Consider the following 21,425-nt stretch of genomic DNA (forward strand, 5'->3'; position numbering starts at 1 on the left):
GAGAGAGAGAGAGAGAGAGAGAGAGAGAGAGAGAGAGAGAGAGAGAAGAGTATTCATTCATAGAGATCCCCGTGAGGAGTGTTTGGAGGCATTCCGATATCACAACTTACATTCTTCTGTTTGCTCTTATCCTCTTCTTTAACTTCTTTCGATGCTCCTATATATATTTTTAATGAATTACCATGTATATGACTCTTTACGATTCACGACTGGATCATGATTGCATGTATCTTAAAAGAGTGAGGAATTTAATGTCATTTCGTTGTGGCTGTTGTCCCTAGTCGATATATAATGTGGAGAGATGCTTAACCAGAATCCACAGTTATCTTCGAGACTTGTGAATTGTCGGATATTTTTGCAGTTTAAGTTAATTATTCAGTGTATATACAGTTTACATATAATATTAAATTCACATTATTTAAGTTTTTTTTTGATTAAAAATACATTACTTAAATTAGTGCAGTAATTCATTTACAAAATATTATCACGTATAATATACTATAATATATACGGAATATATATGGAGCATCGTGTAATTAAACATAGATGCAATACAAGTAATTCACGAGATACCAATAGAATTTGTCCGTATACCACATTTTGTAGCGGTAAAGAGAGCCTACAAGGTAGACATGTGAGAGACGAGAGGATCCTGTATATATACATACACTTTGAAGATACTCAGATCTCTACATCATCATTCATCACTCACACACACATACACTTTCTCTATATATACCGAAGAGAACCAAAGAGGAAGAGCAGAAAAAGCTCTCATTATAAAGCATATATATAAGAATAATGGTTTCGAGAGAACACAAGAGAGGTTCATCTCTTCGTGAGAAGATTCATTTGCTTCGTTCAATCACTAATTCTCATGCTGTAATCAGATTCCACCATTCTATATATTTTCTTGCTTTCTTTTCATAGTTCGACACAATTCGATTCTTCTATATGATCATATATTAAATTCAGTCCTACTATTATTATATATTTATTATATTTGTCTATATTTCATTAGAGGAAACATTCACATTCATATATGCCAATCTACCCGTACGTAATTTCTATCTATCTTTTCATTCATGAGATTAGAGAGATCAAACTTTACTCCGCACATATACTTCTCTATCTAGACATTTTTTCATATGAATATTAAGTACTTGATTCTTGTTTTTTTCTTAACTCTGGGGGACGATCGAGTATTAATAAATTCTAAATTTTGACTAATCAATTTGTGAATTGTGATACCTTTTTTTTTTCGTTTCTTCAAGTGCTTAAGTATACTTCTTTGAGGAAAAAAAGTTAAAATCTATATATGTATTTTTTTTTTCTTGTTCTATTCATTAATTTACTTCTCCGGCCCACGATTACTTAATGGAATATATTAAAGATAATTTTCTAACAAAATGGAGTACATATTAAGAGCCAGAACATGACCGAGAAAAGGGACTAAATAATTTCTATTTTTGATTATTTAAACTTAACAGCATCACTGATATGTATGCTCACACGTTTTGCAGGAGAGTGAAACATCGATCATAATGGATGCATCAAAATATATCAAAAAGCTTAAGCAAAAAGTCGAAAAAATCAACAATGGGACCTCATCCGAGCAATCATTCCGCGACCCTTCCGATTCAAACCCTACGGTATATTATATATAAACAGATAAAGTACCCACTGATGCATATATATATATATCAAGAAGCATTGCCTTATAGTTTTTCGGGTTTTTGTATCGGTAGGTTACAGTGGAAACCCTAGAGAAGGGGTTCATGATAGAGGTAATGTCAGGGAAGAATGAGGCAGGGATGTTGGTTTGTGTTCTTGAAACCTTCGAAGATCTTGGACTTGATGTTGTTGAAGCTAGGGTTTCATGTACAGACACATTTAGCTTACATGCCATTGGTTCATCAGATGTAAATACCGTTCGATCTTCCTTATCACCATCATCATATAAACAATAATAAACATAAACAAATGTGACGATAAATAGATTAATTTACTACGTACGTATATTGCAGAATGATGATGGAGACAGGATGGATGCTGAAGCAGTGAAACAGGCAGTGGCAGAAGCGATCAGGACCTGGAGTGATAGTCATCATGCATGATCCAAAATGGCTATAGACCAGATCATAGTATTCATTCGTATCTACTATATATATATTTATACATTTGTTTGACCTTAAAAGAGGCATATGATTACGCAAAAAATAATAATTGTATGTTCTCTCAATTTCTCTAGTAATTTCCTTGGCACCAAGTTAATTAATTCATCACTTTACATGTGAAAACTTGTTTAACCGGTTCTATTGGAGATTCTAATACGACACCGTTCTTATTCACTGGAACGTTTAACCGGTCCCTGGCGTTGTTTAATGGGCTTATTATGTATTGTTAGTGGGCTTTAATATTGGCCATTTCTACAAAAAAACATATTTTTTTTGTTGACGTTTGTCAGAAAGCAAAAGAGGAAATCGGTTAGACTCTAAACCTTGAAGGATTAAGATCAATGAATTAAACTGTTATATAAAATAAACATACACAAGTTTACACTAAACATTCATTGATATCTTACTAATTGAATTAATCACTTCTCTTGCTTCTCGTTTCCATCAAGAACGCTCTTGTGATCTGCACACATAGATGTTGGTTTTTCTGAGAAAATACTTCATACTTATCCGAGAAAACGACGTCGTCCATGTTCCGCACCACGAACCTTAGACAAGCCTCCTTCAGCGTCTTGCTCGAACCAAGATCCGAGACATCAAGAACGTCAAGAACGCTAGAGATGTCCAAGGAATTCAGCATATGTTGCTCGCACAAATCTTGCAAGTAATGGATCATGTACTTATCCGCCGCAACAAACAAGGCGTATACATGTTTCTCCAACTTGTCTGAAGCCAATGTGCCGGTGTATAGAAACTCCAAGAGAGCTTGAAGTTGCTCGGAGTTTAGTTCTTGGAGCGTTATTGCGTATTCTGGAGCAGTTTTGCATCCGTCTGAGTCTAGAATGTTCTTGAAGATCTCGGACTTCGAAGCCTATATATATTGAAAGCACTCAAAGTCTCAAACCTCAAATCTTTTTTCTTTTTAATTAATAAACAAAATATAATATGATTGGTTTTTATGGTAACATGTTACTATTATCAACGGTAATGAATTTTGATTAAAACCCTACAAAATTATGGGGTTTTTTTTCTTTCTAATAATATATAAAAATTATAGTTTATTTTGAATGTCAACACACTATTACTATTATAACAAATAAAAATATTAAACACTGGCGCAAAATAAGGAAGAATTAGATCGATGAAATTACCAGCAAAGCTCTATGTGCAGGAATTGGAGGGCCATCGTCGCCGGCTCTAAGAAGAATATCAGCATGAAGCTGTTCTTTGAAACCCGAAACAAAGCTGCTCAAGAAGACTATCCTTTTCTTCTGTTCTTCTTCGGTTTCTTTCATGTTTTTCATCCATTTGATCACCTTTTCTAGTGGTTGCGGCTGGAAACCCTCGAACGAGTATATTGTTAAAACTCACATAAAGCCGGTAAATTGATGTATTTTATTATATAATCAAAAATTTAAATCTTTTACAAACATGTATGGAGCTTTAATTACCTCACAAGAAAACAAAGGAGAAGAAGAAAGAGAGGAGCCATTATTGATGGTGGACTCATGGGTTGATTTGTCATCATCTTCGTTCGAGCCCTCGAGCTTCTTGAGCAGCGCGATAGTGGTTTTAGCACCTTCGTAGCAAGATCCACATATTGTGTTCCTTGGTGGTCTTAGAATAGTTGGCATTGTGGTGCAGATTGAGCAATCCATTGAATCTTTCTTAGTTTGTATAGTTTCCTCTTTTTCTAGCTATCTAGCAAATTTTCTGAAGTAAACGTACGAGAATATGAGCAAGGTCAATAGAGGAAGATGAGATTGGAGGAGCAGTTTCTTGCTTCGAACGCAAGTTGTTAAAAAGTATTGTTCAAGAGTTGGTTAGAGATGGTTACGTTCTTGAACACATTTTTTTTTATAATATAGTTTCCGTAAATAATCAACTCGATGATATATAGATGATTATTTCCGTAAAGAGTTGTTGAACAACAAACAAAACAACGCAAAATGAAATGATTAAGTCATGAAGGAATCTTTTTGGGGGCAGTTGAATTGTCTGGTTGGAACTTGGAACCTTCATGCGATATCATATGAGTATTTAATTAATATGTTTGTTAATGATTAATTTTATCTATTATATGCTGGACTGGATATGCTTCGCATGTACATGATCGATGTGTTAAACGTAATTAGTAAAATTAACTCATGAACAATTAATTAGAGAGGAGATAAAGAATACATAGATTTGAGATACGATGGATAGCTTCAAAAGCTAAAAGACGTAATAAGTTGGGAACCAAAAAATAAAATGAAAAGGACTTTCCAACCTTTCAACAGCAAATATGTTTAGTGTAAGCACGTCGCCCCCTCCATCCATCCATCGACATATGCATCTATACTTGACTATTAATTGACTTTATTTTATAGAAAACAAATATCAATCAACTCATTAATTTTGGTAAGATGAAATTTGTTTTTTCTTTTTCTTTTGTATGGATATAAAATGTGTTCACCCAAAAAAAGAAAAAACCATGTTTACAAATGCTGCGTTGTGCTGAAAGATAAAGTTTTCCCCTTATTATATTAACTAGATTAGTATTTTAGAATGAAGGACTATAAAAATTTTGCAAAAGGACTTGGGTTGATTCTTAATCACATGATCAAATCTTTATATTTTTATTTGTTGCTGTATTGCGACTAATACAAAAACCTGACCAATAAATTCAAGTTATTTCATCGATTGGCTAATATCGATCGTAACGGAAGTTATTAAAATTGACATAATTAACTTAATCAAACTCGTCAAGACTACGTTTTCGTTACATATAAATTTAAAACTAATCAGATTCGCATTCCCTTTTTTTATATAGGAACTTCATTAATTATCAGAATTATTTCATCCCTTTATGCCTTTACCCTATCGGTAAAAGGTTAATGGATAACGGCTGGTACACTACCATTTATCTTATATGTCGACATCTTTTACCGAGAGCGATACCATCACCGATCTCGTTGTATGTATTGCACTATTTCTTACCAGAAACATTACTATCGTGTTTTAGTCTATTTGGTTTTGGGATTACCAATGGTTCAATGAAGCCATCTTAAGTTTCCAACTTACAAAAGTATATTAATGCATGGACCAGAAAACAACTTTTGCTTTGGGATTCCATATTCTTCATCCCGGCTCATCTTACAATTTCTAAAGAAAATGGTCCTTTTCTTTTTGTATATATATCCAGACAGATGACTGAATGGATTACGTTTTATAACAAGTATTTAAGGTTCTCACAGTCTTTAATTAATTAGTCTTTCTTTTCGGACGAAATTTAATCAATTAGTTAAAAACACTTTAAACTTTATAATAAGAGAAAGTCGGACCAACATGGGTCCAACATCTTCTTATCGAAGGTTGAAAAAGGTAATACATAAAAATATTAGGTATGTAGAGAGAAAGCAGCTCTTACAAGTTACAACAACGTAACACACACAAACAAAAGATAAAAAAAGCGTTGTAAAAGTAGATTAGCCTTTCTTTTCATCTTTAGTAATACTTAAACTTGTGATGGCTTAGTCTCGGCTGCTTCTGCTGCCACTTTTGGTTCAACATCAACCTTAGGCGCCTCACTCTTAGTCTCAGCCTCGGTTTTGGTCTCAGTCACGGCCTCATCAGCCTCGGTTTTGGGCTCAGCCTCAGCCTCGACTGGCCAGAAAGAGGTCTTCTTTCCGGTCTTTGAGACTGTTTGGAAAACTGCTTCAGGCTCAACATTACCTTTCACTGTCACCTTTTGCTCCTTGATATCAATGTCAAATGACTCAACCCCTGAAATTATTTTGTTAAGTGTGTCTAGGGTCAACGACTTACTAAGCATAAAAAATAACCAAATGATATATTTAAAAAAGTATATGAAAAAACACATTGAACCAAAAAAAAAAAAAAAGATTAGAGAAACATACCTTCCATTTTGCCCAAGACTCTATTGACGGCACCAACGCAGCCTTGGCATGACATACCGACTTTGAGGACAACGGTCTGCACTTCCGTTAGACGATGTTAGAACCGTATATATAACTTACCGGACCTGTCCGGTCCAAATATATTAACAGCTAATACTAAGCCAATCAATTTCATTTGTTTTCTTTCCTTTTTTGCAATTTTATTATTAACTTCCAAAAAATTAATTGTCATAAAACTGATTAGTAGGATGCTTAAAATGGATTAATCGACCATTTCAGACACCCCCTAAAAATTTATGGAAATGAACACACACAAAAAAAAAAGACGTTCGTTCATGCGTCCAGTTCATTCTCTCCAAAACATTATTCAATCGTTTTATGGACAAGAACCAGACGTAAACCCAAGTAAATGGAGAAGGAAACAGAAAAAAAGAGAGAGATTAAAGTAAAAAACATTACCTGAGTCATGATCACTAGAATAATTGAGATGAAACGAATTCGATAAAGCTTTGAGATCGATGATCCGAATTGGAGAATGAGATGTTCGTTTGTTGAATGAAAAGAAATGGTGCCTTCTTGACTATATATAGTAACGCAAAAGCAAAAAAGAGATTCGGAAGAGGAGTTAGCGTAAAGGAAACGAGAGCATTGTGAAATTAGTGCATTTTACCATTATTCCCCAATAGAATATAAAAGGTTTAGGAAGGTTAGTTATACCTGATGTAGAAAAAAGCATACCAACTTTAAAATCCCACTAACGGAAAGTACAAGTACAAAAGAATTAGATGAGGTCTTCTTGTACTACACATGTTTTGTTGCAGTACCAATTACTTAAGTTTATTGGGGTCATTCAAAGTTTACTTTTATTAGATTAGTGTATTTGACTATGAACTTATAGAAAACTATTTTTATACTAATATTTTATTTGTTAAGCATTCTAAAGAATATCATGTACAATACAAAAAGAAACATCAATCTATTAAAATATTACTTTTAATTTTATCTTACGTTGGTCAATCAGTATATATATATATATACTATACATGTGAATTTCAATCGCAAGCCAGATTAAATCATTCGATTTCTTAGATAAATGGGTGTATGGACTTTCACAAATCCTTTTCAGTATGTTGTCAAAACAATTTTTATTGAATGATGAACAAAAGTATTATAACATTTTCTGTCATCCTACTCGAGTAAACATAGGAATGACTCTAGTTAACATGGTTTCATATAAGGATCCCCAAAAATGTAACATGGTTTCATAGAAGGATCTCCAAAAATGTTTTTGTCTCTTGAGTGGCTGTGAGACATACTTACTGTTATAGTTGAAATGATCAGTTTTTTTCCATTGTGCCTTCCTATGCGACTCCCATGCAAAAACATATCAGCATATATGTATCTTCTCAAAATAATGTGTTTAGATGTGTAATATGCCACTCGTTCACTGTGCGCTCTCGAAACGTACCCCCAACGAACCTATTTGAGGACATTTGGTTACGATCTCAATCGTCGTGTTCCAGCACAACTGTCATCAATATGACTCGGAATGCAAGATTCTTTATATTCCATATATCTAGCAACAACACAACGCAACGCGATATTGCATTTCCTCATCATGAACAAACCCGTTGGCCTAAATCGTTTTTTGAAGTTACTTGCATCACACACACGACGCTGAATTATATACTTTTGTGTCTACTTGGCAATTCATAGATAGATCACATCACCTAAAGTTGCAATTCCTTTTATGGATTGGTCAACAACACGCAAGACTCTTTTGATCCATTGATTTCAATTTTCCACCATTGCTCTATACAAAAAAAAAATGAAAAGTTTTAATAACTTCTTTAAGTACACCTCAGAAAGCTTTTAAAAGAGAAATGATACAATCCAACAAATAAATAAAATATGTGATCTTTTAGTGCTCTACTACTCTGCTCCCACTTTTAAAAACAACTATATATCCTCTGTCCAATTTTTTTTGTAAAAGTTTTCATGTTATCATATAGATTCTTTTAAAACCATCAATTTATATATTATCCTTAACAAAAAGAAAAAGTATTTATTAGATAATAATTTGTTCATCATCCTTACACTTCATAAAGTTTTTAAATTTTTAATAAAAAAGAAAAAGTTAATCTTACTATGTGATCCGAAAAAACAAGGGCCCAATGACAATACCCCAATTTGGGCTTCTCTGAAAATTCGACAATTTAGCTCTCTCTCTCGAACGAACCTTCTCCAGAACTCTTCTTCTCCTTTTCGAGCTTTATACCTTCCCGCCAACAGCGAGTGTAGAATCTTCTTCCCCAAGACCTCTAACATGAATATTCCGACGCGAAGATCACCGGGTAAATTAACGGAAGCTCCTCGCTCCGTCGGTGGAAGAATTCAGAGGAAACCGCTTGCGGATTGTACCAATATCGTCTCCAGATCTTCTCAACAGTCATCTTCTTCAGTCAAATTCGCGAATCCTAGTCTCACTTCTTCTCTTAAGAGGTTAGTTGATCAAACGAAGATCAAGGAGACACAGAAACCCAAAGATGTTATTACTTCTGAGGCCGCTTCTCCGTCTCCTGCTCCTGCCACGAAGGTTAGACCCGTCACTCGCCGTATGTCCGCCGATCTCGCTTCTCCGGCCTCTGCTCCTTCTCGTCCTCAAACATCGCGCACTGAATTGGGTAATTGATTTAGCTGCGATTACTTTGATCGAATTTGGTTCTATTGTATTGATTTTGAGGAATTTTCACTGAATTGAAATCGTGCGCAACTCTAGGGTTTTAGTTTTTGGGTTTTGGGGGTTTTAGGAATTGCTAGATTTATGCTGGAATTCATCATGGTATAGTGGAAGAAAACAGTTGGGTTATAACCATGTTAAGTGAATTGCAAATTGGTATCAAGCTAGGCTTCCATTGATTTTCAATTGATAATTTGTGCTTCATTCGTTTTGTTTCTATCATAAGCTGATGTTTAAGAGCTGTCTTATGCTTAGGCGTTAGTGACAAGGAGTTTGCAGAGCCTTGGTCTGTATACACGGTGAGAAGGAAAAGGAATAAACGCACATCTTCTTCCTCTAGTGCAGTGGCTCGCATGCCTCTGGACTTGACATCAAGCTCCGGGTATGAAACTTACTCGGGTGATATATATATATGATTGTTGAGTTTTGGGATTATAAGATCTGGCATGACTAATGGTAGCTAATTGACACGTTGAACCAGGCTAGAGCATAGTACTTGCTACTTAATATGTTGATGCTGTCTTGTGGCTTGTTTTATTCTTATGAGGATTTTTTTATCATCCACTTAGAGATTATAGATGAGATGACTAGAATTAGTGTTGAACCTATCATGCCCATCAAATTTATTTAGCATTTTGTGGCTTGTTGAAGCATGTCGTTGGTTGTTAATAATTCTCTTTGAAATTTGTATCACAGGAAGAAAACATGGCAAGCAAATGTAAAAACGAAGCCCTTGAAAGTAGCTCCTAAAAAGGTGAATTCAGGAAAGCTCAACCTATATACTTATCAAAGTGTGATAGTTCTGTGTTGCTCTCATCTTTCTGTGGAAAAGTAGCCATTACTTTTTATCGGTTTTTGGTGTCTAGCAAACTGTATATCAGTGCATTATATGTTTCAACATGTATCGGATACAATGTTCTTCTGCTCTCATTTCTGAAAGCCAGTACTATACATAGTTCAAAATAGATGCCTAGTTTTCAATTTTATGTAAATGATATTTTCTTTTCATAATGTGGATTCAGAATATTGTCATGAGATAAGCTGTGATTGCTGTTTAAGAAGATGTGCAACTTTTATCTCCTTTGTTCATTTGTAGAACCGTATACCTACTGGTCCCATATAAGTTTGCTCTGAATCTAATTCTTTATCTATGGTTACATTACAGAGGCAACGGACGGTAAAGCAAGAGAACGAGAATTCGGTTCATGCAGCTTCTCGTGATTATATCGAGAAGCAGAAAGCATACTTTGCAGAGATCGATGCATTTGAGCTGCCAGTAGAAGATGCATCTAGTGGCGACTCAGACTAAGTAAGAAGAGATAACAATCTTAAGGATATCATAGAGAGTTAGAGACACCATAACCCGTTCGTATTCACTGTATAGCTAAGGAGTCTTCTCACAGGGAATGTTCCACTGGTCACTTAGTACAGATGACAAGCCAACCTTTGTGTATACAACAGATCTATCGGTTTATAATATTTGACATCATTTCAGTGGGAGAAAGTTCTTGGTTCAAGATAAACATGAATTGACAAAAACCTTGTCCACAGTAAGGCCAGTAGGCCACGACTATATACATATACGTAAAACAGTTACATTCACACAGCAAGAACTATAATGAATGAGACATAGCAGCTCATAAAACGAATAATGAACAACAGAGCATAGATTCAGTAATTCACATAATCAAGCTTTATTCATGTCGCTGATTGTGAGAGCTTTACCAGTGGTTCCATGTCTCTTCAGATTCTCCATTGATCCGGAGAACAGAACTCTCTTCAGATTCCCCATTGAAGAGCTACATTTTATCCTTCCACCATTGGAGTAACACAGAGTCGAGGTTGGCGATGAGATAAGCTCATTCTCTTCGTAGTTAGCGTACAGAAGTGGCGACTTTTTGTCATGAGTCGCTCGTTTTTTCAAAGAATGTGGTGGCGAGGAGGAAAAGGAAGATGAAGAAGACGAAGAAAATGATGAGCTGGTTGTCTTCTTGCTACCGTGACTGCTCCTCCTGAGATCGTTAAACATGGACATGGACAGAAACTTGCTTAGTTTTGTTCTCACCTTGCTTTGTCTCTTTGGTGTCGAAAAAATCTCGGAGGAGTAATAAGACGGAGGTGGGGTGAGGGGCGGAGGAAGAGAGGAATTAGAGCAGAGGTGCTTTTTGGGTGTGCCTGGCCTTGACTCCCACATGAATGGTATGGAGGCTCCGCCATAGTAGGAGGATCTCTCGTTATCGAATGCATATTCATCTCCAAATCTTCCTGACATTAAGAGTGATCTCTTTCCCCACCAATGAAAATATTAAACGAACTCTCTCTTCTTTGTATTTGTGCCTCGTTTTGTATCAGACTTGAACTACGAAAATGGAAACAACAACTTCCAAAGCTTCTTTGAAAGTGACAAAGAGTACTGTGTTTTGCCGATGAAACAAAAGAATCTTCTCTGCACGGTTGTATATATAATCGTGGATATTTTTATTACGTTATTTCTTTTTACTTAAAGAGTTTTTTTCTCTTGGAAAAAATTCATATGGATGAGCATATTATAAGTATAAAAAGAAGATAATACATGGGAAAAGAAATGGTTAGATAATAATAAATGAAAGGTGGCTTGCCTATCTTACTGAGCTCGATGTGTATTAATGCTTTTTCATTAATTATGAGAGAGTCGTGGGGGATCACATCACATTATTGGTAAGCAGTTATAAAAGTTTCGATTTTATATGCATTGCTAATTAGAGTATTTAATAATATTCATATTAAATATGTTACCTTAAGTAGGATTCCCCTCTACAAACTTGATGTTTTTGAATGTTCTTGTTATTAAGGAAATAATTATGGAACGACGATCTATTTCCCCTCAGAAACTATCATATTCGACCAGTTCCACCCATACTTTTACCCTCTTTCTGAGTTTCCCTCAAAAATAAGTTCTACAATTATTTCCCCCCACTTATAAAGTTCGAAACTTTTTTCCCCATTTAGTAAAAGATCGAAACCGATTTACACATGGAGCTGGGTTAATGTTGGTTTACTATAGACCAATGTCGTCTTAACCATGTAAAAGAAAACTAAACCTATACTAAACCAATTTAATTAAACTTAACCCGATTAAAAGAAAAAAACCGAAATAAAGAAATCCCAAATTCGATTTCATCAAGAACCCTAATCCAGTTACGCGATTTCTTCATCTTCCCAAATTTTCTTCTTCTCCGAATCGATTTCGTTTTTTTCCAACATGTCACTTCTCGATGAAGAGATGAACGGTGTCCCTGTTGACGAAGAACCCGATGATGAAGATGTGGAAGATATAACCGCTCGAAACGACTACAACCTAGAGCAAGCAATCATCGAATTCGTCGATGAACCGTCGATTCGTCACGATACCATTCCCGAAAGTGACAGTGATGAAGAAGAAGAAGATGTTCCAGGGATGAGATGTCGTAACGAGATCCGACGAGGTGATGGAAATTTGTACAAGAACCAAATTTTCTACAACAAAATCGCCTTTAAAGAAGCTGTCCTGGACTACACTCTTGCAAGATTATTTCTACACAAGATCCGGGAGGAACCAGATTATTTCATGCCAATGAAGATTGAAGAGTTGATATTTAAGAAATGGAAGATTAGTGTATCAAGACCTCAATGCCAATCTGCTAGGCTTAAAGCTTTGAAATGGATAGATAAAGAATATGAAGAGCAGTTTGCACGGATTAGAGATTTTGCTTCTGAGATTGAAGAATCAAATTCGGGTTCTACTGTGGTTGTGGATACACTGACAAATGAGAAAGGTGAGGATGAATTCAATAGATTTTATGTGTGCTTTGACAGTCTTAGAAGAACCTGGAAGGAGACATGTAGGCCAATATTGGGAGTAGATGGTTGTTTCTTAAGAGGGAAAACAAAAGGTCAGTTGTTGGTAGCATTAGGGAGAGATGCAGACAATGTCATATATCCAGTGGCATGGGGGGTTGTTCAAGTGGAGAATGGCCCTAATTGGCTGTGGTTTGTGAACAAGGTTAAAGCTGATTTGGGACTAGGAGATGGTGAAGGATACATCATCGTCTCAGATCGTCAGAAGGTATGAGTTTTGATTTGTTTTTAACTTTGTTTTGCTTTAGTATCTGTTGTTGTTTACTCTCTTTAATATGTTGCTCTTTTTCAGGGTTTAATTAGAGCTGTGCAGATCGAGTTACCAAAGATTGAACATAGGATGTGTGTGAGACACATTTATGGGAATTTGAAGGCAAATCATGGTAAGAAGACACAGATGAAGCCGTTTATCTGGAATCTAGCATGGAGTTACAACGAGGCTGAGTTCAGAGAGAACCTAGAGAGTGAAAGACTATGATATGGGTGTTTTTGATGATGTGATGAGGTCAAATCCAAGGAGCTGGTGCAGAGCTTTCTACAAAGTGGGAAATTTTGTAGAAGATGTTGAGAATAACTCTACCGAATCATTTAACAACACCATAGTCAAAGCAAGAGAGCTGCCATTGGTCCCTATGTTAGAAATGATTGCTCGGCTTGCAATGGTACGCATTGCCAAAAGAAGTGTTAAGTCTCATGAGCATACTGGTTTGTGTACACCATATGTTGAAAAATATCTTGCAAATGAGCTTGAGCATGCTTCAGAGGTCACCATGCACAGAAGCACAAATAGAATGTATATAACTATGTTGGCTGGTTGTGCTCACCGTGTGGATTTGAATGCGCGGTCTTGTAGCTGTCGGAAATGGGATATCACAGGAATCCCGTGTGAGCATGCATATGGTGTTATCCTTAAGCTAAAATTGAAGCCTGAGGATTATGTTTGTCAATGGTTTCGCACAGCTCTTTGGCAGAGGAACTACACAGATGGTTTAGTACCATTGAGAGGTACAAAGTTTTGGCCTGTAGGATCAGCTCCTAAAGTCCATCAAGCTCCTGAACCTCCACAGCCAGGAGCTAAAAAGAAGAGTAAGAAAAACAAAAGAAAGAAAGGTAAGAATGAGTCTCCTCTGAAGAAACAACCAAAGGCTCTGAAACGAGTCATGCATTGTGGGATATGTGGTGCCCCTAATCACAACTCTAGGTTTCATAACAAGAAACAAAAGGTTTGTAGTTTCTGTTTCATACTCATAACGACTCTAATCCTGAATATATGTCTTGTGCTTTGCTGCCTTTTTAACTATACTTTCTATTAATACAGGTTCCTAAAGGTAAACAACCTCAAGATAATCAATCTCAATGTGAACCTTCGCAAGGAATTTTCACACAAGAGTAAGAGGGAGAACAGAGGTAGGAGTAGAAGAGGGTGAACGGAGCTAGTAGTAGAAGCTGCATTTGGACTAGTTTTTTTTGTATGGAGTAGAAGCTGTAGCAAGGATGGTGTAGAAGCTGTAGCAAGGATGGTGTAGAAGCTTGCCTCTTATGTTTATTTTTTCAAGCTTCTAAACATACACATCTCAAGATTATTATGTAATCGCTTTGAACCTATTTATGAATGCTTTTTAAACTTCTGATTCATTCATCTTTTAACATCTAACATTACAACCATTACAAAGCATTGAGGTCCAAAAACAAAGCATTACAATGCATAACATCTAACATTACAAACCAATCACAATCATTATCAAACATCATAACCAATCAATTTAGTCAAACCAAACACGATCATCAAACCTAGAAGAACAACAATCATCAGTTTCTTCAAGCTTGATTTGGCTTCAGCTTTGGCTTCAGCCAATACGTCTTCTACCCTCTCACATATTTCTTTCTCTAGATCCATCTGGTTCCTCGCAAAACACACCTTCTCATGCTCCACAACTTGTTCAATACTAGACATTTTTGAAGCCAAAGTCTCTATCTCATCATAAAGTGCCTCATCGACCCATTTGAAAACATGATCATCATCAATGAGCTGCATTATATTCAATCCAACAATGAGAAACAAATCTAAAATCATCATCATCAATAAGGTGCATTCCTTACCCTAAGTCTTGCTGCATAAGAACAACGATAGTAACGCCGGCCAGGATTGGGTTCTGACATAGAATTCTTCGCAACGATGTCAGACCCACACCAACACCTTTTCGGCGCACCCCTAACTATCCCTCTTTGTCGACGATTTGATGTTCCACTCGACTTTCCTGATGCATTGCTCATTGTTTAGCTTTGATTCGATTTTGAAAGTGAAGAAAAATAGAAGGAAAGGTTTTTAGGGTTCTTCGATTTTGGGGATTTTATGAACAAACGATGAACTGGGTTGCGGGTTGGTTTATTACTCAGACCCTGGTTTCTAATTCGGTTTTGCTAATGAGTATTTTGGTTTTGTTTCGGGTTTATGAAGTTAACCGAGGAAACCAACAATTATGGGGAAAAAAGTTTCGAACTTTATAACTGGGGGGAAATAATTGTAGAACTTATTTTTGAGGGAGACTCAGATAGAGGCTAAAAGTGTGGGTAGAACTGGTCGTATATGATAGTTTCTGGGGGGAAATAGATCGTCGTTCCAATAATTATTGACAAACTAATCCACACGTTTTAATCTTTAGAAGGATACACGAAGACTTCACACCTACCAAAAAAATAAATAAAAACTTGTTCGTCGTAAATCGTAATATAACACTAGTCACTATACTCAGACCAACAGTTTGGGGTACTAGTCAGGGCTGACGAGTACATGTGTATAGGCTTAAACCAACGAGTGAACTAGTGCTAAGTGGGTAACTCCCAACAATAGTAATTAGAAAAGGTGTGTGTCGGTTCTAATTCGTTGTGGAGATTGATACGTACGTATGCGGAAAAAGAAAAAGAAACGTGAAGGATCGAAAGACATAGGTATGAGGTTGAGTGAAGTGAAGAGGCCGGCCGTGTATTAATTAAAGATTTGTTTTCTCCAATCGTATTCGTACGTGGTCCGTTTCTCTCCTAATCGGATTTGGCTTTTAATTTGATGGCCACACCCACACATATTGGTTATCAAAACCTATAAGGGAAAGCTCCACCTATTTATTTCACGCTTACATTTACTATACACTACTAACTAATACAGCATGGCCGAATTATGACCATTCTCATATCGTATAATTTGATACCGTTTTTTGAACAAACAACACAAAATATTAGTATTTTTATACAACAGCTGAGTCCAATTTTCGAATCAAAGGCCCATAATTATTTCCTTAATCAACGGCCCAATAAGAGCCGAAAACCCCAATCAGTACAAGCCTTCATTGATGTTCTCCGGGTCGTCGTGTCTGTGAGTCGCGCGGCTTTCATTACCGAGAAAACACAATCATATAGAAGCTCTCAATCTTGTTTGCTTCTGTACAGTTTAACTATGATTACTGTAATGGATCACTCCTCTTTAGTTATCTTTCTCTTTCTATTGATCAAACCTATTGTTTCTCGAGAGCGCGTGGAAAATGTCGGAGAGGTTTCAGGACCCTGCGGCGGAGACAATTCCGGGTACACCAGTTATTCGGGAAGTGAGAACCGGATCCGGGTCAGAGAATTTCAACCCGGTGAGTACAAGGAGAGGAGACGTGAGAGCTCAAGTCGACATTTCCCCACCTTTAGTTGGTGGTCATGGGTCTTGGGTTCCATTTAACCTTGAAGACAATTTCGTGAGTTCTGTTTCTAATACTCGATTTGCAAAGTCTGCTCATTTCTTGTAGTTTGATGCATCTGTGAGTATCAGTTTTGGTGAAACTTTGAATTGTATGTTCTTTAACTGTCATGTATGATTAGTGATAGCTAATTCGATTTGGTGAGGTTTTGTGCTGAACTGCTGATGCTGTAGATATTTCAGAACTTTGAGTTGATCTATCATAATGAAGGAATTTTTTTTGCTATAAAAGTGGACAGTTCTAATCGTCTTGATACGTTTGCTCTGCCTCTGTGATTAGCCAGAATATGTTATCTTCATCCATGTTTGAAACTTTATGTTTATGTTTTTGTATTGTGGCATGTGTTGATTGATGTATACATTTATTTATATATGCGCCAATTTCTTCTGGAACAACCAAACTAACGTTTGATCATAAGATGGTGTAAGCATGAAATTTTTTTAAGATTCGTTTTGGTGTCAGAGACATAACATAAGATATTGATTGATTTTTTTTTATAATGTTTTGTTGGTTTGTCATTCTTCAGGAGAGAGTGAGAGAATTTGACATAAAGAGAATGAAAGAACAGACTGCGGAGATTGAGAAGGATCTGATTATGAAGGAGTTAGAAACTCTTGATTTTCTAGAAGCACTTGCATCAACCAAAAGCATCGTCGAAGATTTTAAGCGGCAGCTCCAGCAACAAGCAATGAGATGCATGGAGACCCCTCAACATTGTCGTTCACACATCAAAGAGATGATAGATGAACGCTGCCATCGTAATCCTCAGAAGTCTCCAGATCTGATCCACATGGAATTGAAGCAAGCCAGTCTGAATCTTGTTAAAACAATGGATAATCTTGCATTGATCCAGTCCTATGCTGAATCTCTGAATATGAAAACAAAGCAAGAGAAAGATTTCCTTGGAGCGGCGTCTCTAGCGGAGGAGCTTAACAGTCTGAAGTTAAAACCACAGGGTCCTGATCAAGGAGACAGGTTCAATACGGAGAAATTTCCCATGAACCCACAATGTGAACAGGTTAAGATGGTAGTTGAAACCAATGATACCGCTTACCATAAACAGAGCAAGGCTTGTCTAAGAACTGCAGAAATGAGACTGGTTGCTGCAAGAAAAATGGAAGAGGCTGCAAGAGCAGCGGAAGCACTTGCAATTGCTGAAATGGCCATGTTATCCAGTGGGAAAAACCAAGACGATCTCTGCTTCTCAAAGCAACCAAGTTCTCCGTTAACACTTAAAGCACAGATGAACAAAGAATTATCCACCAATGTCACAAGCATAGAGATCTTGAGAAAGCTGGAGGAAGCCAATGAAGAAGTTAAGCAAAGTAAACAAGCCTTGGAAACTGCATTAAACCGGGTAGAAATCGCCAGTGGGAAGCAACTTGAAGCAGAAGATGCGGTTCGCAAGTGGAACATAGAATCATGGAAAGACCAGAAAGCTATTGGAGCAAAACGCACGACGAAAAGAGATAGCTTCTCTCAAGGCTCTTTCTTGAGCCATGTGAGCCAGCACGAGCCACAAATCTATCTCCCAGAGCCAATGCTAAAACGAAACGTATCAACGGGCAATGTTCTAACCCGGAAACAAGTCCCTACTATCGATGAGAATCAGTTAGTGACGCCAAGGAGAAGGTTTAGGTTTATACACACACATCAAGCTTCCATTGGAGAAACAGAGTAAGCTAAAAAACCCAGCCTTTGATAACATGTTTTTCCCATTTCTGTTTGTGTTTTTTTTTTTCTTTCTTGGTTTGATCATTGATGCGTGTTGTTGCTTCTATCATAAACAAACCCAGATGATTAGAGTGGAACGTGTTGTTTTGATTGATTTGACTCAAATGTGACGAAAAGATTAAGCTTTCTAGTAATCATAATTAATTAGGGAGTTAGTGAAGGGCATTGATCATATGATTTAGGTGGCGGTCATAAGTCATAACTAATGCATTTAAAGTGTTAGATTATCTAATTAGGTGATTCATAATCATTACCTCAACTATGTTTTTTTTTTAAACTCTGGCCTTTAATCTTTATAATGTTTTATAGATTCTCAGAAAAACAAACTGAAACATTCAAGTTGAACGACAAAGATTCAGAAAAAAAAAAAAAAAAAAAAAATACTTTTTACTTTACACAAGTTTAGTATTGACGTCAGATTGAGAATGAAGACGTGGCCAAGACTTTTAAGGCAATCTTAATCCTTCCAATAGGTAAAAGCCACGTCTTATAGTCTTCACAACAAAGATTTCGTCTGGAATCCTCGTATTGGCTAAGATCAAATGAACCAAAAAAAGGAAAATAAAAAAGTGGAAATTTTAAGAGCAGCGTGGGTTAGCAAAATCATAGTCTCAGGCTAAAATGTGCCAGTCCCAACACGTGGGCTAGTCTGTTTCCGCGTGTCAAGTATCGGACGTTACGTTGGTACTTTTTTGAGAAAATTAGGTTTGCTTTGGTCTCGTTTCGTGTCAATAATCCAAAAAAAGACAACGTCTTTATCTTTTATTTATTAGTTTTGTTTCTCCCAAACATTAAAATGTTGTAGCTTTTTAATCATTTTTAAAAAATATAATAAACTATACCTTCTCCTTTGCTTATAAAACGGGAAGGATGTACGGTACACAAAGATCCAGATCAAAGCTCATGGAAACCAAAAATAACTAAGATCTCCTTTGTTCAATAGTCAATAAAATAGAAAGATCTGGTCGATGGTTCATGGTTCCATCGCAAGGTGGCCGGACTGGGGCGTCCGCCTTGACGGTTCGAGTCTCTCCGAGCATGGTACCGGTATGCATTAACCATCCTTAATCTCATTAATTGATATCTTCTAGGCTATGATATAAAAGTAAAAAAAAAATATAGATATGATTTTGATGTACTGAATAAATTATATTTAGATGTACTGAGTACTGACACTATGATTAATGTGGGCATTGCAGATTAGTTTCCGGGTAAACCATATGGAGTAGGGAAGATAACGAGATCGATCTCTAGACGTGGATGGGATGGATGTGCGGTTCAAAGATGGAATCTACATATATAGATTCACATGCGGGTTATAGTTAAATCGGAATAAAGTTTTTGATAAGTGGACTGTTCTTTACCTAAGTGGGGATGATAGTCCAGTCTTGTATCACATTTATATATTTGGGTTTAGCATATAGAATCATTATCAAATGTGTTAGAATATTTTCCACCTAAGTTTCGTTCATCCCAATTCCCACATTACCTCTAAAGGTGTCTCAAAAGGCAAGTCATTTTTTCTGGCTATTCAATTCAGCTTCGATTACTACTAATCAGATACCACTTTTCCACTATTGTGTTCCTCCTAATTTGTTAAGTGTTTGTAGTGGCAAAAAGGTTTACTATAATGGAATTCTTAGTTAAGTTTTTAGTATGTATGAATATGATATGTTTTTATATATTGTAAAGTAGGTTATACCAACTTCACTAGAAATCTGTCAAAAAGCTACATATTTATTAATGCCCAAGAAAAAACAACATCTAGCAGTTTCCATGATAAAAATTTGTGAGTTTGGAGAGCACTTGTTGGTACCATACAACAAGCAGACTATGGAGACTCGAAGTAGCTAGGATCGAGAGCAGCTAGCGAGATTGGTGAAAACCTTTCAAACGGAGTCAATAAAAGTGCAAGAGCTCGAGAAGAGATGATCCCGAGTCATGGGTTACAAGTTTGGTTTGACTTGAGGTTTTAAGAACAAAAGCTTAGTTTCTTTTAATTTTTATTCAAAGCAAGGATGCATATAATGTACCAAAAACTTTTTTATGTTAAATATTTAACATTCATTAGAAAAAAAATACCGCGTTTCCTGCTCTTGATCTAGGAGGAAAGACGGTAAGAGTAAAACCAAATTATTCATGCTAGATTGTAGATTCGAGAGCAGGCTAAAGAGTGTGCCATATGAAATCTCTATTGAACGATAAGTTGTATCACTTATCATTATTATTTTTTGATAAACTAAATATAGAGAATTTGGAAAAGAAAAATTATGCTCCTAAAATGGACTTTAAATACATATCCTAAAAACACATGATGTTTCTATTTTTTTACATAAAACATTTATTGTTTCTAATTTTTACGTAATTCAATATCTATTATGCGCGAAAATAATAAATTATATAGAAAAACGGAGAAATTTGTATTTGTGACATAAAGTTGTAAATTATACATCAAAAAGAAACTATGGTTTTTTTCTATCTATCCACTAATAGACTATAATACTTTTCATAAATATAATAACATTTTTCTTTTACAGAACACACCCCTATGGATATGACTCCACTCTTGGAAAAAATGTCCGGAAACAGTTCACGAGCCAGTGGCTTTGTCAAGGCACCTACGAGTTGGTTTTTAGATGAAACACAAGAAATCGAAGTATTTTTGAAGTTATTTGATTCCTAATGAAGTGATATTCGAAGGCAAGATGTTTTGTTCACAAGTTGAACACCGTATTAGCATTTAAATATGTAGTATATACATTATTACACTAAATTATTGGAGATATATAATTTCGGAAGAAGTATTTGCCTACGTACTAGTTACTACCATGTAGCTTCAAACCTATCTGCAAATGATGCTATTAGAAGAGAATATGAATTACAACAATTTATGTTCCTGTGAAGAATTATCGACTCCAATATCACTTTCCCAATGTACCTAAAACAAAAAAGAGTATGGAGGATTGTTTTGTAGACCATAATGATTCAAATATAAATATCAACAATGTATGCTATAACCACAATTTAGGGTTTTAACCTTACACAATCTTTTCAATTCGTAAAACTAATGCAATAACAAATGGTAATATATATTACATTTTCTTTCTGGTCTTACATACAATACATCACAAATAAATAAAAAAACTTATTTTTCTTTCAATATAATCTATCATTCCCGTGAGCAACATATATCAAGTTACGCAAGATTTAGAATATATTATGTTCTTAATTATGTAAATATCTTTAAGGGATATGATTT

The 21,425-nt window shown here is 35.9% G+C and overlaps 8 protein-coding genes and 1 long non-coding RNA gene across 9 annotated transcripts; 5 read left to right on the forward strand and 4 right to left on the reverse strand.

Annotated features, from left to right (window-relative positions):
- Positions 1-745: 745 nt before the first annotated feature.
- Positions 746-2,228, forward strand: LOC17884719. The gene is made up of 4 exons (XM_006291915.2): positions 746-882; positions 1,524-1,652; positions 1,749-1,922; positions 2,028-2,228. The coding sequence occupies exons 1-4, from the start codon at positions 802-804 to the stop codon at positions 2,115-2,117; spliced, it is 474 nt and encodes a 157-aa protein (XP_006291977.1). The 5' UTR covers positions 746-801; the 3' UTR covers positions 2,118-2,228.
- Positions 2,229-2,515: 287 nt separating this feature from the next.
- On the reverse strand, positions 2,516-4,002 carry LOC17884695 (BTB/POZ domain-containing protein At3g56230). Its single transcript, XM_006291574.2, has 3 exons — positions 3,629-4,002; positions 3,329-3,511; positions 2,516-3,048 (listed from the first exon to the last, which is right to left on the reverse strand). The coding sequence occupies exons 1-3, from the start codon at positions 3,833-3,835 to the stop codon at positions 2,593-2,595; spliced, it is 846 nt and encodes a 281-aa protein (XP_006291636.1). The 5' UTR covers positions 3,836-4,002; the 3' UTR covers positions 2,516-2,592.
- Positions 4,003-5,456: 1,454 nt separating this feature from the next.
- Positions 5,457-6,753, reverse strand: LOC17886841 (copper transport protein CCH). Its single transcript, XM_006291850.2, has 3 exons — positions 6,536-6,753; positions 6,077-6,152; positions 5,457-5,942 (listed from the first exon to the last, which is right to left on the reverse strand). The coding sequence occupies exons 1-3, from the start codon at positions 6,542-6,544 to the stop codon at positions 5,674-5,676; spliced, it is 354 nt and encodes a 117-aa protein (XP_006291912.2). The 5' UTR covers positions 6,545-6,753; the 3' UTR covers positions 5,457-5,673.
- Positions 6,754-8,309: 1,556 nt separating this feature from the next.
- Positions 8,310-10,355, forward strand: LOC17887131. The gene is made up of 4 exons (XM_006291737.2): positions 8,310-8,760; positions 9,072-9,198; positions 9,513-9,570; positions 9,982-10,355. Exons 1-4 carry the CDS (start codon positions 8,403-8,405, stop codon positions 10,123-10,125), a joined length of 687 nt encoding a protein of 228 aa, XP_006291799.1. The 5' UTR covers positions 8,310-8,402; the 3' UTR covers positions 10,126-10,355.
- Positions 10,312-11,069, reverse strand: LOC17886994. Its single transcript, XM_023782200.1, has 2 exons — positions 10,882-11,069; positions 10,312-10,837 (listed from the first exon to the last, which is right to left on the reverse strand). Exons 1-2 carry the CDS (start codon positions 11,067-11,069, stop codon positions 10,504-10,506), a joined length of 522 nt encoding a protein of 173 aa, XP_023637968.1. The 3' UTR covers positions 10,312-10,503.
- Positions 11,070-13,171: 2,102 nt separating this feature from the next.
- Positions 13,172-14,085, forward strand: LOC111830665. Its single transcript, XM_023783188.1, has 2 exons — positions 13,172-13,915; positions 14,011-14,085. The coding sequence occupies exons 1-2, from the start codon at positions 13,172-13,174 to the stop codon at positions 14,083-14,085; spliced, it is 819 nt and encodes a 272-aa protein (XP_023638956.1).
- A 348-nt stretch (positions 14,086-14,433) lies between these two features.
- LOC17886204 (uncharacterized protein At4g04775) lies at positions 14,434-14,966 on the reverse strand. The gene is made up of 2 exons (XM_006290402.1): positions 14,793-14,966; positions 14,434-14,721 (listed from the first exon to the last, which is right to left on the reverse strand). The coding sequence occupies exons 1-2, from the start codon at positions 14,964-14,966 to the stop codon at positions 14,434-14,436; spliced, it is 462 nt and encodes a 153-aa protein (XP_006290464.1).
- Positions 14,967-16,062: 1,096 nt separating this feature from the next.
- On the forward strand, positions 16,063-18,292 carry LOC17886047 (WEB family protein At3g56270). The gene is made up of 2 exons (XM_006291063.2): positions 16,063-16,429; positions 16,959-18,292. The coding sequence occupies exons 1-2, from the start codon at positions 16,229-16,231 to the stop codon at positions 18,111-18,113; spliced, it is 1,356 nt and encodes a 451-aa protein (XP_006291125.1). The 5' UTR covers positions 16,063-16,228; the 3' UTR covers positions 18,114-18,292.
- Positions 18,293-19,035: 743 nt separating this feature from the next.
- Positions 19,036-19,743, forward strand: LOC111830418. Its single transcript, XR_002833811.1, has 2 exons — positions 19,036-19,213; positions 19,366-19,743. It is a non-coding gene; the product is annotated as an uncharacterized LOC111830418 (long non-coding RNA).
- The last annotated feature ends 1,682 nt before the right edge of the window (positions 19,744-21,425 follow it).

This window comes from Capsella rubella, unplaced genomic scaffold (assembly GCF_000375325.1).
Source record: "Capsella rubella cultivar Monte Gargano unplaced genomic scaffold, Caprub1_0 scaffold_5, whole genome shotgun sequence".
Classification (NCBI taxonomy): Eukaryota; Viridiplantae; Streptophyta; class Magnoliopsida; order Brassicales; family Brassicaceae; genus Capsella; species Capsella rubella.